The sequence below is a fragment of the Vicugna pacos genome, chromosome 12 (assembly GCF_048564905.1).
Source record: "Vicugna pacos chromosome 12, VicPac4, whole genome shotgun sequence".
In the NCBI taxonomy this organism is placed as follows: Eukaryota; Metazoa; Chordata; class Mammalia; order Artiodactyla; family Camelidae; genus Vicugna; species Vicugna pacos.
Genome location: NC_132998.1, coordinates 66738880 through 66764166, shown reverse-complemented (window position 1 = coordinate 66764166; position 25287 = coordinate 66738880). Strand labels below are relative to the sequence as shown.

General features: G+C 47.1%; 1 protein-coding gene, 1 long non-coding RNA gene and 2 other non-coding genes across 17 annotated transcripts; 3 read left to right on the top strand and 1 right to left on the bottom strand.

Annotated features, from left to right (window-relative positions):
• Positions 1–822: 822 nt before the first annotated feature.
• On the bottom strand, positions 823–4173 carry LOC140700331 (uncharacterized). Its single transcript, XR_012078751.1, has 2 exons — positions 3326–4173; positions 823–1446 (listed from the first exon to the last, which is right to left on the bottom strand). It is a non-coding gene; the product is annotated as an uncharacterized lncRNA (long non-coding RNA).
• On the top strand, positions 2984–22825 carry RABL2B (RAB, member of RAS oncogene family like 2B). Of its 14 annotated transcripts, none has more exons than XM_031673584.2 (9): positions 2984–3084; positions 6051–6213; positions 16182–16223; positions 17362–17441; positions 18108–18187; positions 19412–19523; positions 19868–19965; positions 20360–20443; positions 20603–22825. In XM_031673584.2, the coding sequence occupies exons 2-9, from the start codon at positions 6107–6109 to the stop codon at positions 20693–20695; spliced, it is 696 nt and encodes a 231-aa protein (XP_031529444.1). In that variant the 5' UTR covers positions 2984–3084; positions 6051–6106; the 3' UTR covers positions 20696–22825. The 14 variants fall into 14 exon arrangements, with proteins under 14 accessions (XP_031529444.1, XP_072829921.1, XP_072829919.1 ...); XM_072973820.1 differs by having other exon boundaries at positions 2998–3084; positions 6055–6213; XM_072973818.1 differs by lacking the exon at positions 2984–3084 and adding an exon at positions 3163–3299.
• TRNAA-UGC (transfer RNA alanine (anticodon UGC)) lies at positions 14054–14126 on the top strand. The gene has a single exon. It is a non-coding gene; the product is annotated as a tRNA-Ala (tRNA).
• A 1498-nt stretch (positions 22826–24323) lies between the features above and the next one.
• TRNAP-AGG (transfer RNA proline (anticodon AGG)) lies at positions 24324–24398 on the top strand. The gene has a single exon. It is a non-coding gene; the product is annotated as a tRNA-Pro (tRNA).
• Positions 24399–25287: the final 889 nt, after the last annotated feature.

Sequence of the window (25287 nt, the reverse complement as noted above, 5' to 3'; positions counted from 1 at the left end):
GGGGATTTCCCAGGTATTGGGCCACTGCCCACTTTCTGGCCTTTTATGGTCCACCTCAGAATTGTCACGGTGTAAGTGGAGCGATTTTTAGTATTACAATGAAGGTGTAATGAGATAAATGTCACTGTGACACCCCCGATTCCTGGCAGGAACCAAGGACGGAAGGGACAAAGGTTATGTCCAAAGTCAAGAGGCAGGGATGGGGCTGACCCAGGTGAGCCATTCCAGAGTTTGGACCAACACTTCTGGGACCCACAGGCAGGCTGATCAGAGACAAGAGAAGGAGGATGAGAATAAGGCTAGGGGCTGCCACGGGGCTGCAGGAACCACATGGGAAGGATGTCCACCATGAGGTCAGGGCTCAGATGCGGGGACATCCACTGTGGGGTCAGGGCTCAGATGGAGGGGGCCAGGGCTTAGATGTGGGGACGTCCACAGTAGGGTAGGGGCCCAGATAGGGTCAGTGGGTCAGCGAGGAGTGATGCAGGTTTCCCTGAGTCTCCACCTCTGGGCCCTCTGCCTCACGTGTACCCCCTACCTTTACCTGGGTCCCCTGTGCTCAGTGTGATGGTTTGTTAGGAGGGGGGCAGGTTGTGTGTTTGTCCAGATCCCCAAAAAGAACATCTAATGTAATGAGGTTACACTGTTCCCCTGGGGTTGCTCTGTCAGAATGGGGTGTACAGGTTGTCACTTCTGTTTGAAGTGACAGTTACTCTCATTCCCTAGTGGAAAATGGCTCGGCAGGAACAAAGCCCTGACACCTGCTGCAACGTGGAGGAACCCTGAGGATATGATGCTCAGGAGAGAAGACAGACACCAATGTCACATTTCCTTGGTTCCATTTACATGAAATGTACACAGCAGGCAAATCTATGGGGACAAAAGTAATCTGGTGTTTTCAGGGGAAAGGGAGGGGATATGGGGAGTGAGTGGTTAGTGGGATGGGGTCTCCTTTAGGGGATGAGGATGTGCTGGAACCAGAGAGAGGTGGTGCTTGCAGGCACTGTGAGTATGATAAACACTACTGAATTGTTCCCTTGAAAACAAAACAATATTTAACAATAAAAAAATCTATGCCAAGATTTTTTAGAAAAGCCTCCCACTCTCCATGCTTAGGAAATTGATGTGGTTGTTGCATTGGATGATGTCGGGGTCTTTATCTCTGAGACAGATCAGCTGCTCTGTAGGAGGTATTGCTCCGACTGTCTGGGCCACAAGCATATGTGGGACCTGGTCCCTGTGCCCTTATAGCAGGAATGACACAGAGGTAGCTTTCATCCCCATGTGTGAGGGTGTGAGGGGCAGCAGGATAAGGGCCTGGATGCTGGGAACAGGGAGAGAAAGAACTTCTGGCCTCGGTACAGCTGGGCGGGCTGCATGGAGGAGGCAGCCTCTGAGCTGGACTGGAGGAAGGAGGTGGAGGGCAGAATCAGGCAGGGGAAGCAGCTGCAGGAAAGAGACACTGCATTAGTCCCCCGCAGCTGCTGTTACAGCTTCCACAAAAGTCTGGTAGGTCACAAGTCCCACGTAGTCTCTCTGGACTGGTGCAGGTGTGGGCAGGGTGGTTCCTTCCGGGGGCTCCAGGGGAGGGTCCCTGTCCTGTCTTTCCAGTTACTGGAGCCCTGCATCCTTGGCTCGGGACTCTTCCTCCCAGCAATGGTGAGGGAGTCCTTCCCACAGAGTCACTGACACCCATCCTGCCCCTCATCCACATTTACAGCCCTGTGATTGCACCACCACCTGGGTGATGAGGAAACTTCCCCTGCTCCACACTCAGCTGCTCTGCAACCTAATTCCCCTCTTTCAGGGAGCCTGATGAAGTCCCAGGCTCCAGGATTTGACAACTTTGGGCCATGATTCTGCCCCCTGAAGGCAGGCGGGTGAAGGACAGGAGGAAACCTCACCTGGGGGAAGGTGAGCATTGGCCAGGAGTGAGGGTTTAGCCTTCAGGCAGTGTGGGGAGCAGGGGAGGAGGAAGTCAAGGCCCCCTTTTACAGGCTCCACCTGGGGCCCTGGGCTGTGGAGGGTGCAGAGAGGAGAGCTTGGGGCCAGGGGAGGGAGAGCAGGGGCGGGGCAGGAAATATGAAGGGTAGGAGGTGGAGGGAGGGAGGGAAAGAGGAGTCAGATGGATGCTGTTGGGCAGCTGAGTGGACATCCCCATAAGAGGACAGCAGCCCAAAGTCCATGTGCAGCGGTGACTGAGGGACAAGGGTACAGTCAAGAGTGAGAGGCCCCCGAGAGAATTCACCCCAGTCAGCCCTCTGAGCCACCCCAGCGTTTGTCCACTCTGTTCCATTGGCCTCCAGCCAGCATGAGGGGTGCAGATGTGCAAGACACTCCCTGAGAGGATGACAGATGTGAGGAACCCACCCTCCTGGGCTGTGGTCACCTCAGGGTCCAGGTGTGGATTTGCCCTGGGGATCCACTTGTAGCCCCTGAGACCACACACTCTGGTTGGCGCCTGGCAAGGGCCACTCAGGGTAGAAGGGCCAGCACTTCAATGGAGGACCTGGTCGTTTGTTGACCAACATGCTCAGAAATCACAGGCATGGACATCTCAGGGATGATGCTCTGGCACTGGGGTCCAGTGACTGCAGTGATGGACAGTGACCAGAGCCCAGTCAGGCAGTCTGGTCATCCTCACACCGCTGTCCTCCGATCCTTGGCCCTGTGGTCACATCCAGGATGTCCTCATCCTCTGACCCCTGGGCCCCGTGGTGACACCCAGGACAACCTGTGTCCTCACCTCTGACCACTAGATGCCATGGTCACAGTCTGGATACTCTCACGTTCTCTGTGAGGGTCAGGTCCCTTCAGACTGTTGGCTGTGAGGCTGCGTGGCCCCCAACGGGGCAGTGCTGTCCCCACAGTGGGGTCCCCTCTGGAGCTAGAGGGTTGCAGCCATTTCTGGGGTTGGGGCAGGTCAGCTCTGGGAGGCGCTCCTCCCACTCCCTTCCCCTCCCCCGGCCCCACAGGAGTGGGCGTGGCCTCCGATCCCCGAGAAGCCCCAGCCGCTCCCGCGGGAGAGGCGGGAGAGGCTGCGGGAGCTGCTGCTGGAAACTCTGCCGAACTCCGCTGTCCGCGGTGAGTGCGTGTCTGTGTGAACTCACAGTCGCGTGGGCAGACGCGACAGGCGTGTTCCCGAGGTGGGGTGGGGGTCGAGCGTGGTCCGCGCCCTCTTCCCTCAGGCGCCGGCCCCTCCTTCCTCCCCGGGACCCGGGGGCTGGGGGGCCGGCGAGAGGGCCCGGCGCTGCCCCGGAGAAGCGTCCGCTCACAGGCTCCGGTGTCCCCGCGCAGAGGTGGGAGCCCTGCCAGGTCAGCTTACGGGGCAGTGACACGTCCGCTGTCGCCTGTGCCCCTTCCCACGAAGCCCGTGGGAGTCGGGGAGGAAGGTGCTGCCCGAGGCCTCCTGTCCTGTTCTGACGCTGCGGCCGGGTCTTTGGGGCGGGTTTGGGCGGGGTGGAGCCTGGCTGTCCTCTGGCCCTCGCTGCGCGTTCCGGGCGCCGCGGGAGCGTTAGGAGGCCCTCGCGAAGCGGGGCGCGGGAGTGCCGCGGCGTTGCCTTGGTTAGCGCCGCTCACGGGAGCTCAGCCCTCTTTCCGTCACACGCTTTCCCTGCTCCTTGCGCGTTTTCTTCGGAGGACATGCTTGTAATTGTGTTGGTACAACTATTTGATTTACACGTGTCTGTCCCACCGGAAGGTCAGCTCCAAGAAGGCAGCTCTGTTTTGCTCTCCACAGCCCACGGCTGCCCTCTCAATTCCTTCCTGAATAAGTCACTGAATGCCCCGGAGCCAGCGTTCCCCTGCTGGCCTGCGTGGAAGGGAGACTAAGTTCGCTGACAAATCTGGCCCACTCCCGGCTGGCTCCATCCTTGGATAACAACAAACGAGTTATTCAAAAAAAAAATGTTCAAATCGCCCACTGCAGAATTACAAAACTTTAGCAGTCGCCGGGTCATATGCCTCCCACACGCGAGGCCCCGCCCCTCCATCACCCCCAAGAAGCCCCCGCACGTGGGCACCGACACGTGCGGACTCCTCACTCCTGAGGCTCAGCCCCACGCCTGCCCCCCAGCACCCGCGCATGGGAGGCCCCAGGCCGCTTCCCCAGACCCCCGCTGCCCAGCCACGCCCGGGGCCGACGGCCGCTTGAACCCCGGCTGAGTCCCCGGGCCCAAGGCCACCGCAGACTCCCGGCTGTTGGCAGCCCCAGGCCAGCCGGATCCCGATGCTCACTCGCAGGCGCCACTCTCGCCCGGCACTGCACTAGCCAGCCAGCGCCCGGCGGGGTCCTTCAGGCCTTGGGCCGGGCAGCCCTTCCGGGGTCCTTGCGCGGTTGCGTAGCAGCTGCGAGGACGCTGGCAGAGCCGGAACCGATTGAGGCGCGGCGGTACCCCGCTTCATTCGCGGGGTCCTCGCGGGGCGCGGGATCCGGGGTTGGCTGGCCGTGGGCAGGCCGACCTGCGGCTCCCGTGGTCTCCAGCCTCCTTCCCGGGAGCGCCCGAGAAGGCGTGTGGGAGACGTCAGTCTCGCATGTGGGACCCGCCCTCCAAAGCCTCGGGGGGCGGAGAACGGGACGGTAGGCTCGCGCGGCGGTGCGGGGGCGAGGGCAGCCTAGGCTGGCTGCGGAGGTGAGGTGTTCCCAGACCTGTTCGGTGCCCCAAACTACTTAAGTGGGAAAGAGCTTACCCACTGGGTCGCGAGGACCTCGACAGCCATTGGAGGTCTTCGAGAATGGATTTGGCTGCGTTTGGCTTTCGAACGATCGCTCCAGCCGCAGGGTGGAGGTGGAAGGGGCAGCCCCTCACTATGCTAACCAAGCATCTGCCACTTCCCAGTCACTGCTCCGCAGTCACTGGTTTTGAAGCTGAGGGTATCTCGGTAAAGGAGGCTGAGTCCCTACCTGAGCAGAGGCAATAGCATTGCAGTCAGGGAAATTCGGGGGTCCTGTTGGTATTTTCCACCCTTGTGGACACATCAGTCATAGCTCTTGCCACAGTAGACTCTGCCGTCGTGTTTGGGATCCTATGAGCCAGGTGCAAGCTCTGCCTGTGGTGGGTGCTCAGTAAGTGCGGTACTGCTGCTGCCTTGTCATTGCATCGGTTCCGTGCCTAGTTAGCTTGGAGTGTGGACTGTGGCACATTCTCAGTAGTGTTTGTAAAGTTACATTTGTGCCTGAGGATAGTGGAATACAGCTAGAGATTATGTTACGCCTAGATGTTGGCATTGGGTGGCTAATGATGTCTTGTACAGGCGAGGAATGTGAGGAATGACTTTGGGGTAGGCAGGGCTTCAGTTTTGTGTTTTCACATGTTATTTAGGCCTGTGTAGAATAGTGTGCTAGTCAGAATCTGCTAGGCAGTTGCATACCTGAGTCTGGCACTGAGGAAGGCGATCTAGGTGGAGATACAGATTTGGCATCATCAGCATTTAGGAGATTATTGACACTAGTAGAGGTTGAAATAACCCCAGAGAAGAGGGTCTGGGGAATGCCTGGGTTTAGAGAGAAAAAGGCAGCTACTGATTGAAGTAGGATGGAAAATGAAGTGGAGATTAGAGGCATGAGGTAGAAGATCAGGAACACAGGTTAGGCATCTTTGGCTGTGTGATCTGTCATTCAGTAATGAGAATTCAGGCTTACAGAGCCCTGTCTGTTTGTCAGACAATGTCTCACATCAGTCATGTGATGGGCACTGGTTTTTGTCCCTGTTTCACAAATGAGAAAACGTATGTGTATAAAACTTGTAAAGCTTCAACATGGCTTTAGAATACTGTGTCTCCAGGTGGGGCTGGGAGTTGTGGTCCTGAGCATAGCTGCAGTAAAGAGATGACATGGTGTAAAGCATCCTATGAAGATCTTGGTGGAGACAAGATCACAGCCCCATGGTTCAGCAAGTGCTAGCCAGCTTGGTGGTGAATAGTGAAGGATATAAGTGTGTCCTTGGGCCCCTCTCATGAGCTCATTGTCTCCTCTGTCCAGGAAAAGGAAGTAGATTCAGTTGAGGAGACTTCTCATCTCTTTAACAACAGCCTCTTCTTGATCTTCCCAGACAGTGACGAGACCCCCCCTCCCGTGAGCTGATCCCCTTTCTACAGCCAGGACCCAATGGCCGGGGACAAAGCCAAACCCTATGAGCTGGACCAGGAGAAATACGATGCTGATGACAATGTGAAAATCATCTGCCTGGGGGACAGCGCTGTGGGCAAGTCCAAGTATGTTGGGAGATCAGGAAGAAAAGCCAGGCTCAGAGTGGGTCTGGATTATTAGAAAAATCCTCCAGAGGCACAGAGGCACAGAGGAGCATGGCTTCTATGGGAGTGGTGAAAGAGTAGTCTTGGCTGGAGCCCAGGTCTGCATGGGGGAAACAAGGGGGCATCACACAGCAGCTCTGTGTGTGTGAGTGGCAGGGGTGGGGGTAGGGGGAGACAAGTGATAGGACTGAGGAAATTGAGCTTTTTCTATGAGTCCTGGCAGAAGGTGTGGGACAGGTCACTTTAGAGACTACTGAAGCAGTCCTGGTGAGGAGGTGAGACCTGGGGTATTCCTGTGTGTGGTGTGTGGTGTGTGGGCTAAGAGATTGCAAAGTGGGAACAGTGGGAATGCAGAGAAACAAGTGAGAAGTATGACCAGCACAGGCAGTAACAGGTTGAAGAAAGTGCTGAAGATGCTTTGTTGGCAGAACTCACTGAACTGGGAAGACTGGATAGAAATGACGGCTAATTAGCTTAAAGCATGGCTCATTCTTTTAATTGACATCAGTGCCTATGTGCACAGGTGTGGAACTCCCCCCTAGAGACTTGAAGGGAGGTTCTGCAGTGCTGGCTGCTGGTCTCCACAAGTTGTGATCCTGTTTCTCACTGTGTTGGACTACTGGGGGCACACATCCATTTCTGCCTTTACAGGATGGGGTTATACTGACCTGATGCCTGGTTTAGTCTTATCTCCCAGGTGCCCCAGTTCCACCTTGTTTTCTACTTTTTTCTTTTATTAACATATCCTTAGACTCAGGTAGCTGTGAAAATTCTCTAGGGGCTTTGTTAGTTTTTATGCCATCTTCATGAACTCACCTTCACTCTCTCTGCCGTACCCTGTGTGCACACACTGCAGCTCTAGTTGAGTATTTTATAGTTGCTTTGTCCATCCTCAACAACATGCCTACACAGTACACGTGAGGTCGAGTGTTTTCCTCTGGGGAGATTATACAGTAAATAACACGCTTTGTCCCCACCCAAGTTTAGAACCAACAGAGAAGGGACTGGCAGGCAGGCGGAGAGCAATAAAGGTGCTGCAGAATGTGGCTGGCCTGCTGCCCCAGAGCCACCCAGCCCCCAAATTCAACGCCAGTCTCTTATAAGCCTCACTTAAAACAGCAACAAAAAGTAAGAATCCAAGTAGTCAACAGGACCTCAAAAATTACCACAGCATTGGCCTCTACAACCACAACATTTAGAAAAGAAGCCAGTCCCTGGCACCTAACAGTGTCTCAGGCAAGGACCTGTCCCAGAAGCAAAGACCATAATGAAAACACAGTGTATCTGAGGGAAGGTGGGCAAGTGAGAAAATCTTGGTTCAGTTTCACTGGAACTTAAGAATCCTGTGCCAGTTTTCAGTATCTCCAACTTGTGAATCCAAACTCATTTGGGAGAAAACTATTGAGAAGGTACCAACACCTGTATTCATCACACCTGGAGGGCATCTGCCCAGCCTCAGCTCTGGATAGTGGTTTGGAGGCAATGCTGCTGCCTTGCACAATTTAGAAATTTGTAGTAGTGGCAGCCCCAATCACCAGGCCTTCTTAGAATAGGTGGGGGGTGCCTTTCATTCTCAAGCAGCACATTCATGCTTCCTGTGTCCGTTTCTTCTTTGGGCCTGTGTTTCTGGCTCCTCAAGCCTCCATCGACAATGGGCTTTAGTGATGCAGCCGCTCCGTGCTTGCGAGCAGTGCCCTCAGACCTCCTGAGGGGGCTTTTCCTCCATTCCTGCATGTGCCACCTCTACAGCTGCCAGATGTCCTCCCCCCCAACACGTGGCCTGTTGAGCTTATGATCCGGTCGTCCTGCCTGGATCCCTTTAACGGACGTTCACTCAACAAGCACGAGCGCTCCCAGGGTCAGACCCTGTTCTAGGTGATAGTTGAGGGCCCCTCACTCTGTTCCCACTTACAGCCAGGCCACCTGGAGACGTAGCCAGTATGCCATGCTTCTTCTTCCCGTTTTCTGTACCACTGAGTATTGCTGGCCCAATTCTGAGAGGTAACCGTGCTCTTACTGTGGCTTCTCTCTGCAGCTCCAGAAGCCATCTTCCCCCTGGGGAGCCGCTCCGGGCTCTTCCAGGCTTTACCTTCCTCCTTCTTACAGATTTCTTTGGATCCCAGGTGTTCTTTCTGCTTGATAACAAGATAAGGCCTTCTCTAGTCCCTTTTAAGAGTAATTGGATTCAGATGCTTTGCCCTTTTTCTTTGATAGCTGTCTATCTTGGCCTTTACGATGTCATTTTCCCCTTCATAACTGTCCATCATTGTACAAAGAGGGCAAAGGCACACACCCTGCTAAGCCCACGTAGTGTAAGTAAAAACAAGTCAACTAGGGGAAGTTTTATGAGCAGAAAATACACAGCACTCCCCGTGTCCCAGGTTCTTGCTGTCCCCTAGGGCAGGAGCAGGTGCTCTGGACGCCTCACAGGAGGGGCCTCCAGAGAGGGATGTGGTGCCGTAATCCTCTAAATACTTGGGGAAGGAAGGGTAGGGACCCTTCTTTGTGACCCTGTAGCAGCTGGAGCTTTCTGGGGCTTCCAGGGGGTACACCTGCTCTTCTTTTGAATTCAGGCCTGCAAAGCTGGCTTTTGCTCACCTCCTGAAAGTTGAGAGAGAATGAGCCTCCGGGGTTCGTTTGTCTCTCTTCAGGCCTGTCTTCCAGAGGCCAGCCTTTCCTTAAGAAAACCCCTCTCTGCCTTTGTTTTCACTCGCTTGCTGCTCCTGCTCTGATGAGACATGTTTCTCAATCTCTGCTCTTCCTTTTTCTGAGCATATGATTTCTTAAGACAGTGTTGCAAGCACAGGTCTTTTTCATTGCCCTCTTAACCTCTGTGGCTATAGTAGTTTCATTGTGTGATTTTCTACTTCCATCTAAAAAGGTGGTCTATTTTCTTTTTATAATATGGATGGTATTTCTTTTCAGTTTTTAGTTATGAATGAATTCTACCGCCCTTTACAAGAGAAGCTGCAGTTTAAATCTCAGACATGTAAAATCATGGCTAGAGTGTATTAAGTTGTCAGACAGACAGATAAGACGTGACCCTTAAAAATATATGGGGGAAAAGTGCAGTTGTACTGTAGAGTGGTTAGCGCAGGCCTATTTGTAAAGGTGATATTTAAGCAAAGACTTGAAGAAGGCAAGGGAGGAGGCCTTACAGTTATCCTGGGAAGGAGCATTTCAAGAAGAGTAAATGGCTAGTGGCTGAGACAGAGGGAGCAACAGAAAGAGAATAGGAGAGAAGAGAAGAGGGGAAGCAGCAGAGTCAGTGGTAGGGCTAGAGGGCTCAGGAGGCTTTGATCTGAAGGAAATGGGAAACCATTGGAAGGTTCGAAGGAGTGACCAAGTCTGACTAATATCTTTTTTTTTCCCCTAAGCATTTTATTTGTTTGTTTTTTTGCTGGGGAGGGGTGATAATTAGGTTTACTTATTTAGTTAGTTTTTAGAGGAGGTACTAGTGATTGAACCTAGGACCTTGTGCATGCTAAGCATGCCACTCTACCACTTGAGCTATATCCTCTCCCCTGACTGATATCTTAACTGAATCAGAATAGACACTCCTCTCAGTAATCAATGGATCAAGCAGGGAAGAAAGTAGTAAAGTAATAAAACATTGAACCAACACAATCATCAATTTAATCATTCATATAGATAGATAAATATTATGTTTAAGAGTTTCTGTAGCGACTTTTAATTTTACGTTTCACTGGTGGCTAATTATGTTGAGTACCTTTTCACTTATTGGTGCTTATTGGCTATTTGGATTCCCTCTTGTAAAATGCCTTTTTAGGTCTGTTGCCCATTTTTATTGGATTGTTTGTCTTTTTATTATTGACTCGAAGGAGTGTCTTCATACATTCTGGACCTTTATTTGGCTTTTCACTCTATTGATGTATTTTGATGAGCAGAAGCACTTAATGTTAATCAAATCAATGTTTCAAATTTTTTTAAATAGAAAATTGTGTCAAGCTTTCTTGAGATGTAATATATAACATTGTTAAGGTGCACAACATGGTGATGTGATATATGTATATATTGTGAAATGATTACCACTATAAGTTTAGTTAACACATTTATCACTTCACACAGTTACCCTTTTAGGTGTGTGGTGAGAACATTGAAAATTTAATCGTTTAGCAACTTTCAAGTATATAATATAATATTGTTAACTATAGTCACCATGCTGTGCATTGCATTTTCAGAACTTACTCATAACTGGAAGTTTGTACCTTTTGACTCCCTTCTTTATTGGGTTTTTGTTTTTGTGTTATAGGAGTTCTTTATATTTAATGCATATTAAACTTTTATCAGATATATGATTTGTAAATATTTTATTCTATTCTGTGGGTTATCTTTGTGCTCTCTTGGTAGTGTCCTTTCTTGTACAAGTTGTTGATTTGGGTGAAGTCCAGTTTATCTGTTTTTCCCCTTTATTGCCTATGCTTTTGGTGTTATTTAAGAAAACGCTGCCAAATCTAAGGCCGTGAACATTTGCACATATGTTTTCTTCTAACAGTTTTATAGTTTTAGCTCTTAAGTTTAGGCCTTGGATCCATTTTGAATTAACTTTTCTCTATGATGTGAGGTAGGGTTCATCTTTATTCTTTGGCATATGGATATCCAGTTTTCCCAGCAACATTTGTTTAAGAGACTATTCTTTTCCCACTGAATGGTCTTGGCACCAGTTCAAAAATCAATTGACCGACCATATATGTGAGAGTTTATTTATGGGTTCTCAGTTCGTCTATATGTCCATATTTATGCCAATACTGCACAGTTCTCGTTATTGTAGCTTTGTATTAAGTTTTGTACTTGAGAAATTATGAATCTCTCAACTTTGCTATTCCTTCACAGTATTGTTTTGGCTACTTGTGATACCTTTAAATTCCACATGAATTTGGGGGTGTATTTTTTTAGTTCTGCAAATACTGTCATTGGGATTTTGACAGGGAGTGCATTGAATCAGTAGTTTGCTTTGGGTAGTGTTATCTACTGAACAACATTAAGTCTTCAAGTCCGTGAACACTGATGTCTTTCCATTTATTTATGTCTTCCTTTAATTTCTTTCAGCAGTGTTTTGTGGTTTCAGTATGTAAGTCTTACGTCTCCTTGACTAGATTTCCTTTTCATATTGTTCACTGCTAGTGTATAGAAATACAGTTGATTTGTTTGTGTATCTTTTATATCCCGCAACTCTGCTGAATTTGTTTATTGCACTAATAGTTTTTTGTGGATTCTTTAGAGTCTTCTACATATAAGACCCTGCTATCTTGGAACAGATGTAAGTTTACTTTCACCTTTCCAATTTGGATGCCTTTTATTTCCTTTTCTTGTCTAGGTGCTTGTGTTGGGAGCCTCCAATAGGTGGTGTATTCAGTTAAGAATATGCAGATTATGACTACTGAATGAGGAGGCACAAGCCACCCACACAGGGATAACAGATAGCTCCCTCAGCATCTGAGCTCCCACCTTGGGAAAACCCTGGGATTGTTTCAATTGAAGGCACAGTTTCAGTACATCCATGCAAAGGAAGTAAAGTCACAAGATTTATTACTTACAGATCCCATAGACAGGTGGGCAGTGAGTCAGGAGAAGGGCAGTCTTCTGTCCCAGGTCACGAATGAGCAAGAGATTTGAGAGCAGGGTAGTAAGCACCTGTTACTTACAAGGTGGTTGGGGCAGAGGTCGCTAACTTTTCTTGGCCTCAACTCTACATGTTTATTTTTAAAGGTGCCCTGGGAAAAGCAAGGCAGGAACTTGTGGGAATCCTAAACTTAGGTCCTTATCTAAAGATCCAGACTCTAGGTGTGAGCAGGGTTGTCAAACTGTAAAATGCCTAGGCAGCAACTCAGAATAACTATGTCATCATCACAGTGCTCTGGCTAGAACTTCCAGTACAGTGTTGAGTGGAAGTGGTGAAAGCAGGCAGCCTTCTTGTATTTCTGTGAAAGCGTTCATTCTTTCACAATTGAGTATGATGTTAACTGGGTTTTTCATATATGGCCTTTATCTTATTGAAGTAATTACCTTCTGTTCCTAATTTATTGAGTGTTTTTGTCATGCAGTGGTGTTGGTTTTTGTGAAATGCTTTTTCTGCCTTTACTGAGACGAATATGTAGGATTTTTCCTTCATTCTGTTCATATGATATGTTTGATTAGTGTTCTGAAGTTGAACCACTCATATTCTGAGAATAGATCTCCCTTGGTCATGTATAATAATCCTCTTAATATGATTTAGTTTGCTAGTGGGTTTTTTGAGGATTTTTACAACTAAATCCATAAGGGATAAGGGATATTGGCCTGTAGTTTTCTTTTCTAGCACTGTCATTGTCTGGCTTTGGAATCAGGGTAATGCTGCCCTCGTAAAAAGAATTATGAAGTGTTCCCTCCTCTTCAGTTTTTGGAAGAGTTTAAGAAGGATTGGTGTTCATTAAATGGTTGATAGAATTCACCAGTGAAAATATCCAGTCCCAGGCTTTTCCTTATTGGAGGTTTTTGAATACTGATATAATCTCCTTACTTGGTATAGGTCTACTCAGATTTTCTGTTTTGTCTTAAATTTGCTTGGTAGTTTTATGTTTCTAGGAATTTGTGCATTTCACCTAAAATTTATAACAACCTATTTGGATACAGATACAGTTATTGTAGTATACAAACACTCTGCTCCCGTGTCCCTGTGTCCCTCCCCTTTATATTATCTTGTCACAAGTTACATCTTTATACATTCAGTGCTCATTAACATAGATTAATCATTATAGTCTTACATAATTGTCTTTTAAGTCATATAGCAAAAAAGAGGAGTTACAAACCAAAAGTACAAGAATACTGGTTTTTTATGTTTACCTGTGTACCTACCTTTGCTGAAGATCTTTATGTCTTCATCCGGCTTCAAGTTACTGTCTCGTGTCCTTTCATTTCAACCTAAAGGACTCGCATTACCATTTCTTACAGGACAGATCTACTGGTAGGTCTACATCAGCTTGTGCGTATCTGGGAATGTCTTACTTTCTCCTTCATTCTTGAAGGATAGTTTGCTGAACATAGAATTCTTTGTTGACAGGTTTTATTTCCAGGTCTTTATATATGTCATTCCACTGCCTTCTGATCTCAGTGATGTCTGATGAGATTTATGTTGTCTCACAGGCTCCTTAGGCACTGGTCATTCTTACTCATTTTTCTCTCCTTCTCAGACCGGATAATTTCTGCTGCCTTCAAGTTTGCTGATCCTTTCCTCTTCCTGCTCAAATATTTTGTTGACTCTCTAGTGAGTTTTTTATTTAAAGTATTGTACTTTTCAGCTCTAGAATATCTGTTTGGTTTCTTTTCATAATTTCTATCTTTTATTAACACTCTCATTCTGTTTACATATTGTTTTCTGAATTCCTTTAGGTCTTTGTCCATGATTTCCTTTAGCTTTTTGAGCATATTTAAGATAATTAATTTGACGTCTGTGACTAGTAATTCCAAGATCTGGGTTTCTTCATTGATTGTTTCTGTCAGCTTCTTTTTATCACGTGAATGGGCTATACCTTCCTGTTTCTTCATATGCTTTGTAATTTTCTGGTTGAGAATTAGAATTCTGAGTATTTTAACGTGATCACTTTGGAATTCAGACATTCCCACTCCTCCAGGGTGGCTAATTTCAGCTTGTCCAGTGCTGGAGTGTCCATTTGTAACTCTTTCTAACTATTTTTGCAAAGCGTGTATTCCTTGTTGTGTGTGGTCACTGACATTTCTGTTCCATTATCTGTGGTCAGACAGTGATCTGACAAAGGTTTCCTTTAATATTCAGCTCCAGGGGGGAGGGTATAGCTCAGTGGTAGAGCACGTGCTTTGCATGCACAAGGTCCTGGGTTCAACCCCCAGTACCTCTATTATAAATAAATAAATAAAAATCTAATCCCCCCTCCAATTTTTTTAAGTGTTCGGCTCCAAAAAAAGGGAAAGAAAAAAAAGAGGTATTCCTATCCCTTTAAATTCCCAATAGATGCCATCAGGGGAAGCCTCTGAAGCCTGAGAGAGCTGAGGCCTGTTCCTCGGGGATCTACCCAACTGATCAAAACATGCAGGCCTGACTTTCCAAGGACAGTATCTCTGCTGCTCAGCCAGACGCTTGGAAACAGGGCACCATACAGCTGCCGTGGGCTGAGGAGCAGGCGGTGGCGCACGTTGTTCTGCACTGGGTCAGCCCTCCCCTTTCATCCAGCACTCTCCTGGTTGTGTGCGGTCAGGTTCTAGAGGCCTGAAATAGTTGATTCTGATAGTTTTTTCTAGTTTACTCATTGTTTCAGTTAAGGGAGTGATCCTTAGAACTTCCTACTCCACCGTTTTGTGTAATGTCCTCAAGGTTCATTTTTCCCTACACAGATATCCAGTTGTTTCCACAACATTAATTTATAAAACAATCCTTTACCTCGCTGAATTGCAGTAATGCTCTTGTTTCAAATCCAGTGACCATACATGTGGCGGTGTATATTTTAAGAGCGTGTTTGTCTATCTTCACTCACTAGAGTGGAAACTGAATGAAGACACGGATTTTCAATCTGTTTTGTTCAGTGTTATCTCATGGTGCTTAGCACAGTATCTGGCAAATAACAATCACTCAGTAAATTAAAAAAAAATTGTACTAAATGTATTTGTCCATTCTTCTATTGAAGAACATTTATGAAATTATCATTTTTATATTAGACACAATACTGCGGTGAATATTTTTGTTCTTCTTATCCTGGGCACACATCCTGTTAGATTTGGGGTGAAATTGCCAAGTTTTAGGATTAACTCAAAGTCTGAGATAATCCAATTGCTCTTCAAAATAGTTATATCACATTTGCACTCCTACCAGGACACTACAAGAGTTTCTGTCACTCCACAAAATCTCCAACATCTGGTGTCATATGACTTTTTCAATTTTGCTAATCTAAAGGGTGTGTGTGCTACTTCATTTTATTTTAATTCGCATTAAAATAATTAATTTACATTGAAATCATTAAGTGAACGTATTAAGCATCTTTTCATATGTTTGTTAGCCATTCATCCGTGGATTGCCTGTTCATATTCTTAGTACACAGGTTGTTATTCATGTATCAGAGCTGTTCATAATTTCTGTGTGTTAACTCTTTGTCCATAACTGGTATTGCACATATCTTCTCCTAGTATGTGTTTTTTTTTTCTTCTCATTTTGAAATAACGTATTTACAGGAAGTTGAAAAGAGAGCACAGAGAGTACCTGTGTGCCCTTCACCTAGTTTCCCCAAAGGTTACACCTCACATAACTGCAGTACAATGTCAAAGTCAGGAAACTGACATTAGTTCAATGCATGTCTATGATGCTGTGTCATTTTGTCATGCGTGTAGGTTGTATAAGCATCACTGGAAGCAAGATACACAACTGTTCCATCACTGCAGAGGTCTTGGTCATGCCACCCATTTAGAGTCACACCCACTCCACTTCACCCCTACCATGCCTGACCCCTGTCACCGCTCATACGCTCCATCTCCATAATTGTGTCATCTTGGCGGTGTTCTACAGCATGTGACCTTTTTCACTGAGCGTTAACACCCTTAAGATCCATGCAAATTGTTGGGTATATCATAGTTTGTTCCTTTTGATTGCTGAGTGGTTCATGGTATAGAGGTACCGTAGTTTGTTTACTCCCTAAAAGGAGCAAGCTGAGGCCCCTACCTGCAGGGAAAGTGTCTGTAGGTGCTGGGTCGGTGTTGCAGCTGAAGGGTGTCAGGAACCTAAGGAGAGTCAGGAAGAGGGTGGGTGGCGGTCCTTGGGCATTGTCCTTGAAAGGGAGCTGTGTAGCTGTGACAGGAGTGGGAGGGACGAAGCCACAGCTGGCTTTCAAGTTTCATCTGTTGGGTGGTGCAGAGGGACAAGGAGCGTTGGGGGATGCACCTGACCACCTTGCACGTTCTCCTTACAGACTTATGGAGAGATTTCTCATGGATGGATTGTATCCTTCAAGGTTTGAAGTGCTCCTTGTTCCTGTGGCCCTTCCCACCCTCATGTCAGCTCACCCTCACTGCTCACCTCTTTGCTCCAGGGGACCAGGGAGGAGGGATAAGTGAGTGAATGCATTCATTCATACTGGTTTCTCACCAGCTGACCCACATGGCATCACATGTAATTGATGCTGAATATTTTGAAACTTACATTTGGATTTGCTTTACATTATTAGGAAGGCAGGAGAGTGGCTGATAGCACCTAGTCAAACGCCTCAACTCAAACCCCACCACTTCCTTCTTAGCAGCTCTGGCTTTGGACAAGTCCCTAACCCTAACATCTCTGATTTCAAAGCTTGGGCTCTGTAATATTTAGAAATTCTCTGGTGTGAATCAACTTTGTAAAATAGGAACTGCCAGCCCCACCCTCTTTCCATGAATTGTCACGTGTGCAGGTTTGGAATGAGACCTTCCCTGGCAACTGGGGTGGTTTTTAAAAGCTTCCCAAGTGAACCCACCGAGAACCATGGGGGAGAAGAGCCCTGGAGCCTTCTGCTCCATGCCCTGAGCCCCAAACCCCCAAAGCAGAGTCTAAATATATCTTCCTTCACCTTCTGCCAGGCTCTCCTTTGCACCCACCCACCTGCGTCATCCCAGCTCTGATGATTAAACCATGCGGCATCTTGCAGCTTCAGAAAGTGTTGTTGTTAGCGTTTCATACGCAGGCAAACTCCAGTGTGTAAACGCTTGTCAGCTGTCTGGCTTATGGAGGCTTTCCTCCCTGGAACTGTCATGTTGCTTCCTGTGGCTGGGTTTCCTCTCTGGCCTGCACGGGCCCCATCGTAAGGAGCTGGGGCATCCGCAGTTGCGTTTGCCAACTACGTGATGCTTGTAAAATTCCATCCCATGTTTTCCCTCGGACTTGAATGGCCAGGACGCAATCCCAGCCTCTCCCACCCCTCACCTTTCCATGGTGCTTGTATTGGGTGTGTTTGAAGCTGATCCTTTGTCTGCCATATTTATTCGGTTTAAAGTGTAAATAACCCTTTATAAAAAAGAAGAAAGAGGGCCTGTTCCATCACACCAACAACTCGCTCCCCCCAACTCAGCACCTTTCTTACCTCTCTTTTTATTCATCTTTGCTTCTTAACCTAAGTGCAGTCAGCCACAGCAGCTGTCCACATACGCTCTAACCCTGTACAAGCACACGGCCACAGTAGACGGCAAGACTATCCTTGTGGGTGAGCAGCCCAATGCTGAGCCGCACCGACGCTCAAGAGGGAGGAGAAGGGGGTGGGGAGAGAGTCAAGCAGGGGGAAATGAGGCCTCAGACGTGGACGAGGGGTGGTAGGCGCAGCGTGGAAAGCCAGGGGAGGGTGGGGAACAGGACACAGGGGCTCAGCTTCTGTGTTCTGACCTGGCGCTCTAATTCAGCCAGCGTGAAAGCATAGCAGATGCAGTCTGAATATTGTCTTCCACAAGGGGTTTGACCTTCAGTTGGGTCACAACCTTCCCCTTGGCCAGGCCACACATCCAGCCTGACTGCATCCACCATCTGTGATCATCACACATGGGAATTTGGCCTGGTTTTGACTTTGGAGGGTCCTGCATCTTGTGGGTGGGGGGAAGGAGGGCACTTACCTTCTCCCTCTTAGGACTTTCTGTCTGTATTCCTCTTCCTCACAGCCCAGGCCCTGTGCCTCCTTCTCACCCATCTCCATGGACACAGGCATACACACACCTCTCGTGGCATGACACGTATGCGAGCTGTGTGGTCTCCATTCCTCCCTGTGCTCCCCACGTGGGCCTGTGTTTCTGAACACAGGGCTACACAGAGATGTTCAGAGTGTTGGGGCTCTCTGCCCACCTGCCCTCATCATGCAGTCAGAGCTGTGTTCATATTGCAGACTTTTGGGACACAGCAGGCCAAGAGCGGTTCCAGAGCATGCACGCTTCCTACTACCACAAGGCCCACGCCTGCATCATGGTATGAAACCACCTGGGAGGCAGAGGCTCTGGGCAAGTCTGGCCTGAGGGGCAAAGGGACAGAGGGCCAAGCAGGACTGAGCCCTTCTCACTGGGGTGGGTGCTGAAGTGAAGGGTTGGGGTAGGCTTTGGGCTGCATGAACTCCCCAGAGGTTCCAAGTGAGAACATGCCAGGGTGAGCTGCTCTTCTGGGGGAGGTGGGGAGGTGGGGAGTTGTATGGAGCCACCATTCCAGTGGGGAGGAGCAAGTTCAGGGCTTCAACATTGGGGATAACATCTCAGAACCTAGTGGAGCCTGCCTGCTCAGATAAGCTCCTGAGGCCTCCCTTGGCCACTGTTCTCTAGGGCAGATGCTGGGGCTGAATGGCCCTGTGGTTCCCAGGGAACAGCTGCTGCCGGGGCCCACTGACATGCAGGGCAAACCCCTGGCTCTGGGCGTGGCTGCTCCCAGGAAAGACTGGGTTGTTCAGAAGTAAGATCTGCCACTCCAGCAGGTTACAAGGTTGTCTGTCTCAGTCCACTGTTGTACTGGGGCAGTTTGGGCCTGTGAGTCTATTCTGGAGGATGGCTTGGAAGCAGGAAGCTGGCCTGTGAGGGGCTCCTGTGAGGGGCTTGAGGATCCCTGGAGCAGCTTGAAGCATCTTAGTTAGGCTTTCTGGCTTCCCTGCCCTTAGAGCTAGTTGTAGGGCTCCTGCTTCTTACTGATATTTTTAAATAGGCAAAAACTATAAATTATAAAAAGTTAATAAAACTGTGGTAAGCTACAAAATAGTAAAATACAAAAGTTACTTTTAAAAAAGTTTAAAATATGAAATTAAAGATTAAAACTAAAAGTAAACCAAAATAAGAGGAAATTCTAGAAACATTTAAAATTATTATGAAGGAGTTTTTAAACAAAGTTTAAGCAATAATAAGATTAGACTAAGAGAAAAACAAAAAGCTTACAATTTGTAACAGATTTACTGGTGAATAAAATGATACAATTTGGTTAAAATAGGTAAGTAAGATTAGGTGATAATGTAAACATCCTAGAGCAGTTCCCTGAGAAGGGTGGGCAAGGCACAGCCTTTGTGGTCAGAGGGGCTGCAGCCCAGAGCAGGTGCGCGTTCCGAGTTCCCAAGCCTGTGGCACACACCCACGCTCACAGCTTGTGTGTCTATCACCTGGGGGTGGTATGCAGAGACCTCGATGCACCTGAGCTATCTTCTTCCTCTGCTCATTGCAGGTGTTTGATGTGCAGAGGAAAATCACCTACAAGAACCTGAGCACCTGGTATACAGAGCTTCGAGAGTTCAGGCCAGAGATCCCGTGCATTGTGGTGGCAAATAAAATCGATGGTGAGGCCATCCCTGCATCTGGGTGCCAGCAGTTCATGAGGGGACCCACCATCACATGTTTCCTCTTCATTTCCTGGGGCAATGAACCTTCAGTGATCCATTCTCCTTCCCAAGATAAAGCCCTTGGTTGCTTGCCATCACTCCCTTCCCAGGAAAGATCCAACTGAGCTAACCTGCCCTTTGATCAAGACACAGATCCCTGCTGAATGACCTCTTTCTAAGATATGTCCCTTGATTGTCCCTGCTCATCCCACTTCCTAGATAGGGACCTCCAGTGACCCACCCTGCAAAATTCTCTCCCTTTCCCTTGGTAGACAGGCCAATGTGCTCCCTTCTCTCTGCAGCAGACATAAAGGTGACCCAAAAAAGCTTCAATTTTGCCAAGAAGTTCTCCCTGCCCCTGTACTTCGTCTCAGCTGCTGATGGTACCAACGTTGTAAAGGTAATGGTAGACTGCAAGGACAGGCTGGTAAGGCTGGGGAAGTGCTGGTACTGAAGTTTCAGGGAAGGAATAAAAAGGTCTGGCCACAGGGATGGTGACAGGCCGGGCATGTTGCGCGGGTCACGGTGACCATGTGGCAGCAGGAAGGGGCATTGTGAGCATTGCCAGTAGAGGAGGTGGTGGGTTGGGCTTGGTGAAGAAATTGTGCATTGACCGTGCATGCGGTAGGGATGATGGGGGAAGGTGAGTTGAGGGGTGACCTTGCTGATTTTAGGGTGGACTATCCTGTGGACTTAATGACGGGGATAGGGGCAGTGGATACAGGGCAGGCAGAGTCCAGGCACTGGCATCCACACCCCTATTTTCCTTCCCACCACCTCCACCTTACCTCCAGCTCTTCAATGATGCAATTCGACTAGCTGTGTCTTACAAACAGAACTCCCGGGACTTCATGGACGAGGTCTTGCAGGAACTTGAGGTAGGTCAGGCCCAAATAGAGAAAACGGCTCCTCTTCAGAGGGGTGCAGAACATAACCCAACAGAGTGGCTTTGCAGACAACACATGCTCATGTGGGTGCTGCCCCTAGAGGTGTCAGAGCTGCAGATGGGCAGATGCAAGGGCAGGCCTCACCTGCAGCCTTGTTCACAGAACTTTGACTTGGAGCAGAAGGAGGAAGATGTGCCGGACCAAGAGCAGCATGGCAGCAATGAGAGTCCGTCTCCCTCCTGAGTCACAGGAGGAGGGCTCTCTCCATGGCCAGGGGGTGTTTGTTCAGAATACCCCTCCCTTCAGCAGTCTTTCAGCTCTCAACTGAGAAACTCCTCCAGGCCATCCCCTGTTACACCCCCTAAAACCACCCATCCCATTTGCCTCCCCAGCTTCCATGACCCCTGGTACCTGACCCTTCCACAGTTGAACCCCACCATTGCCAAGCACAGAGATGGGGTCAGCTTGGGTAAGAGACCCACAGCACAGCATGAGGCAGAATTAGGACGGACCAGTATCATAACCTCCCCCCAGGTTCTGTGGGACAGTGCGGAGAGTCAGGAACGTTCTGTGCGTGTATCTTAAATGAAGGGGCACTGTCGGTAGTGCTTTCCCTCCCAGAACTGACCGTGGCCCTGTTCATTGCATTTCCCCAAGGGAACGGTTTCTGATTCCTGACTACTGTTTTCCTCTTTAATCTTCCAAATAAACCAACCAGTGTAAGGAAATAGTTTTGTCCAGAAACCTGTTCATTCCACACGTTTTTCAGCAGCTCTTCTAGGTATGGCTGGGACATTGGTGAACAGCAAGGCCAAGATCACAGGCCCAAGTTTGCTGTGAAAATCAGGTGACAGCAGGTGACAGGTCTGGCCACACTTAGTGACACACCAGTGTCACTATTGTAAACCTCAAGGGTCAATGCAGCCGCACCTCAGGCCATACCCATTTGCATCGTAAGAGATTGACTTTAAGAAAGCTTCCTTTAATACCCCAATTTCAGCATATGAGGCTTTTTTTTTTTTTTTTTTTTGAGGACTAGTGTGACACTGTACTCCTTGGGTGGCAACGGCTGCCAGGAACTGCCTGCTGCCTTTTCCGTTTTCTACAGGACTTGTGGTTCACTAGGGTGTTTTTATGATCATCTTGTGTATCATTTTCCTTACCTTTATTTATTTTTTATTTTTACTTTTTATTTACAGTAAAGGTTGAATTACATAAACATTGAGTAGTGTACATGCTCTGTGGGTGTGGATTTTTTAGCACAAAGTCACAAGAGGACTTTGCAGATCATCAGCCACATTCATGAAGGGAGACTGCCTTGATCTGTCACGCGAGGGTGACCAGATTGACTCTCGACTGACTGTGACAGAGACCATTTCAGTGGAATTTAGTGTTTTTAAAAGAATGGGTGTTTGTTTAGGAGTCAAGAAGACATATTTTTACCCTTGAAATTACTGATGCTTACAATTTTAACTTCAGAGGTTTAACCTGACCAGGAAATTTCAGGAATGTGTTGCCCTGATTAGGTGGGCTTTTAAATACAACAACCACAACAGCTACAAAAACCTTCAGTTATTATAAATGCCTAATAAGCATTTTTTAAATATAATGACTTTATTGAGATACAATTCAAATACCATAAAATTCACGATCAGTATTGCTTTTATGTAATCATTTTGCATCAGGTTCCCTAGAAGCAGACCCTGAGAAGGCAGTTCTTACTCACATGACTTACTGGGGCAGTTCTGTCACTGCTGGGGGCCAGCGTCACTCTCTCTTCCCACTTCCTGGGGAAGCTCGGGAAGACAGACTGCCCCACAGAATTGGTCCCACTTTGAGACCAAGGAGGCTTTCATGCCAGTTAGCCAAGTGTGAGGAGGAGGAGGTGGAAGGGATGGGCAAAGTGGCTCCCGTTTTCGCAAGGGCAGTTCTCTGAGGAAAGGGCACCTATGAGTTTTATCCATCGACACTTAAAGCAGCTAGGGGGTGAGTTCTCAGGCAGGGTGCCAGCCCAACAGCCACGGCCTCCACCTTTTCATGCTCAGATCCACCTGCTTCTTAAAGTTCATTTCATCCTGACATACAGGAACACCACCCAAATCTTGTTTAATAATGTATTGAGGTGAAACTTACATAACATAAAATTAACCGTTTTACAGTTCACAATGCAGTGCCATTTAGTACAGTTACGCGGTTGTGCAGCAGTCACCTCTGAAACATGTCCGTCACTCTTAAGTAAAACCCCTCATGAAGCAGTTTCTCTCCAACACCTGCTCCCCTTGCCCCTTGTAAACAATAATCTATAATCCGTCTCTATGGATTTATCTATTCTGGACGCTTCATATCAATGGAATAAAACAATATGCGACCTTTTGTGTCTGCCTTTCATTTAGCACATTTTCAAGATTCATCCCTATGTCATGCACTTCATTCTTTCTGTGCTGAGTAGCGTTCCATTGTGTGTGTACACTGTGTTTGTTTATCCCTGCATCCATGGATGAATATTTGTCTCCACCTTTTAGCTGCTGGGAATAGTGGTGCTGTGACGTGCTTGTAGATGTGCTTTTATGAGCACCTGTTTTCAGCTCTCTGGGGTGTCTTGTTCTGCTCAGCCTGCTGTAACGAAATAGCACTGACTGGGTAGCTTACAACAGATACTGATTTCTCACAGTCTTGGAGGCTGGGAAATCTCAGATCAAGGTGCTGGCAAGGTAGGTTTCATTCTGAAGCCTCTTCTCTTTGCCTGTAGGCAGCTGCCCTTCCTGTGCTCATATAACCGCTTCTTTGTATTTATTGGAGCAGAGAGACCAAGATTGCTTTCTCTTTGTCTTAAAAGATCACACGTCTTATGACCCCCATCTTGACATCATAATTAGAGCCTGACCCTGATGACCTCTTTTAACCTATTTAATTACTTCCTAAAACCCTGTCTCCAAATGCAATCACATGAGGGTTAGGGCTTCAACAGGAGTTTGGGGGCAACATAGGTAAGTCTATAGCACAGTGTGTCTCTAGGAGTGGGATTACAAGATCATTTTATGTTTAAACTTTTGAGGAATTGCCAATCGGTTTTCCAAAGTGGAACCACCATTCTACAGTCCTGCAAGTAATGTACAAATGTTCTAATTTCCCCACATCCTTGCTTTAACTTGTTATTTTCTATTTTTAGAGACAAATTTAGCCACCCTAGTGGTTATAAAGTGCTACCTCACTGTGGTTTTGAGATACATTTCCCTGATGATTAATGCTGAGCACCTCTTCACTTGTATATTTATTTGGAGAAATAACTATGCAAGTACTTTGCATATTTTTTAATTGAGTTATCTTTTTGTTGTTGAGTTATGAGTTATATATTCTGGATATTAAATCCTCATTTATGATTTACAAATATTTTTCCCATTCTAGGTTGTATTTACACTTACTTGATGTCTTTAATGCAAATTTTGATAAAATCCAGTTTATCTTTTTTTCTTTTGTTACTTGTGCTCTTGTGTCATATCTAGGAATCCATTGCCAAATCCAAGATCATGAAGATTTATCCTTACGACTTTTCTAAGACTTTTGTGGTTTTAGCTCTTATATGTAAGTCACTGGTCCATTTTGAGTTAATTTTTGTATATGGTGTAAGGTTGGGGTCCAGCTTCATACACCTGCATATAGATACCCAGTCGTCCCAGCACTACTTGTCAAAGAGACTATTCTTTTTTTTTTTTTGGACAGAGGTACTGTGGATTGAACCTAGGACTTCATGGATGCGAAGCATGTGCTCTACCACTGAGCTGTACCCTTCCCCACCCCCCACCACCCCAAAGAGACTATTTTCTCTTTGAATAGTCTTGCTGCTCTTGTCAAAAATCAGTTGATCATGAGTGGAGGGTATATAGCTCAGTGGCAGAACATGTGCTTAGGATGCATGAGGTCCTGGGTTCAATCCCCAGTATCTCCATTAAAATAAATAAATAACCTAATCCCCCCCCTCAAAAAAATTTTTTTTTAAATTTATAATCAGTTGGTCAAAAATTCTATGAGTTTATTTCTGGACACTTAGTTCTACTCCTTTGGTCTAGATGGCCATCCTTATGCCAGTACCACACTGTTTTAATTATTGTAGCTTGGTAATACAGTTTTAAACTTGGTTTGTGTGAGTCCTTCAACTTTGTTCTTTTTAAAGACTGTTTTGACATCTTAATATTGTTTTCCGTACATGAACACTGGATGTCTTTTCATTCATTTATATCTTTATCTTCTTTTTCTATCTTATGTTTGTAATTTTCATGTACAAATCTTTCACTTCTTGGTTAAGTTTATTTCTAAATATTTTTGGACACTATTCACTTTTTTATTTGTCCATTGCTGATTATAGAAACTGCTGATTTTTGCCTGTTGGTCTTGTACTCTGAAACTTTCCTGAATTCATTTATTAACTCCCTAGCAGTTTTTCTGTGGATACTTTGGGGTTTTCTGTAAATAGAATCACGTCACATGCATATTGAAAAAGTTTTACTTCTTCCTTTCCAATTTGGATGCCTTTTATTTCCTTCTCTTGACTAGAAATCCTGGTACTATGTTGAACTAAGTAGTAAAAGCAGGCATCGTTGTCTTTTTCCTGATCTTAGTGAGAAAGTTTTCACTTTTTCACCATTGATTATGACGTTAACTATGGATATTTTGTATGGCCTTTACCATGCTGTAGAAGTTCCCTTCTATCCCTAACTTTCTGAGTGCTTTCATTATGAAAGCCTGCTGGATTTTACCAAATGCTTTTGCTGCATTAATTGAGATGACTGTGTGGTTTTTCCTCTTCATTCTATCAGTGTAGTGAGTTGCACTGATGG

Coding starts and splice junctions, on each gene's coding strand:
- RABL2B (XM_031673584.2), top strand. CDS start 6,107: ATGGCCGGGGACAAAGCCAAACCCTATGAGCTGGACCAGGAGAAATAC. Junction 18,188..19,411: donor AGGCCCACGCCTGCATCATG/GTATGAAACCAC, acceptor TGCTCATTGCAG/GTGTTTGATGTGCAGAGGAA. Junction 20,444..20,602: donor AGGTCTTGCAGGAACTTGAG/GTAGGTCAGGCC, acceptor CCTCACCTGCAG/CCTTGTTCACAGAACTTTGA.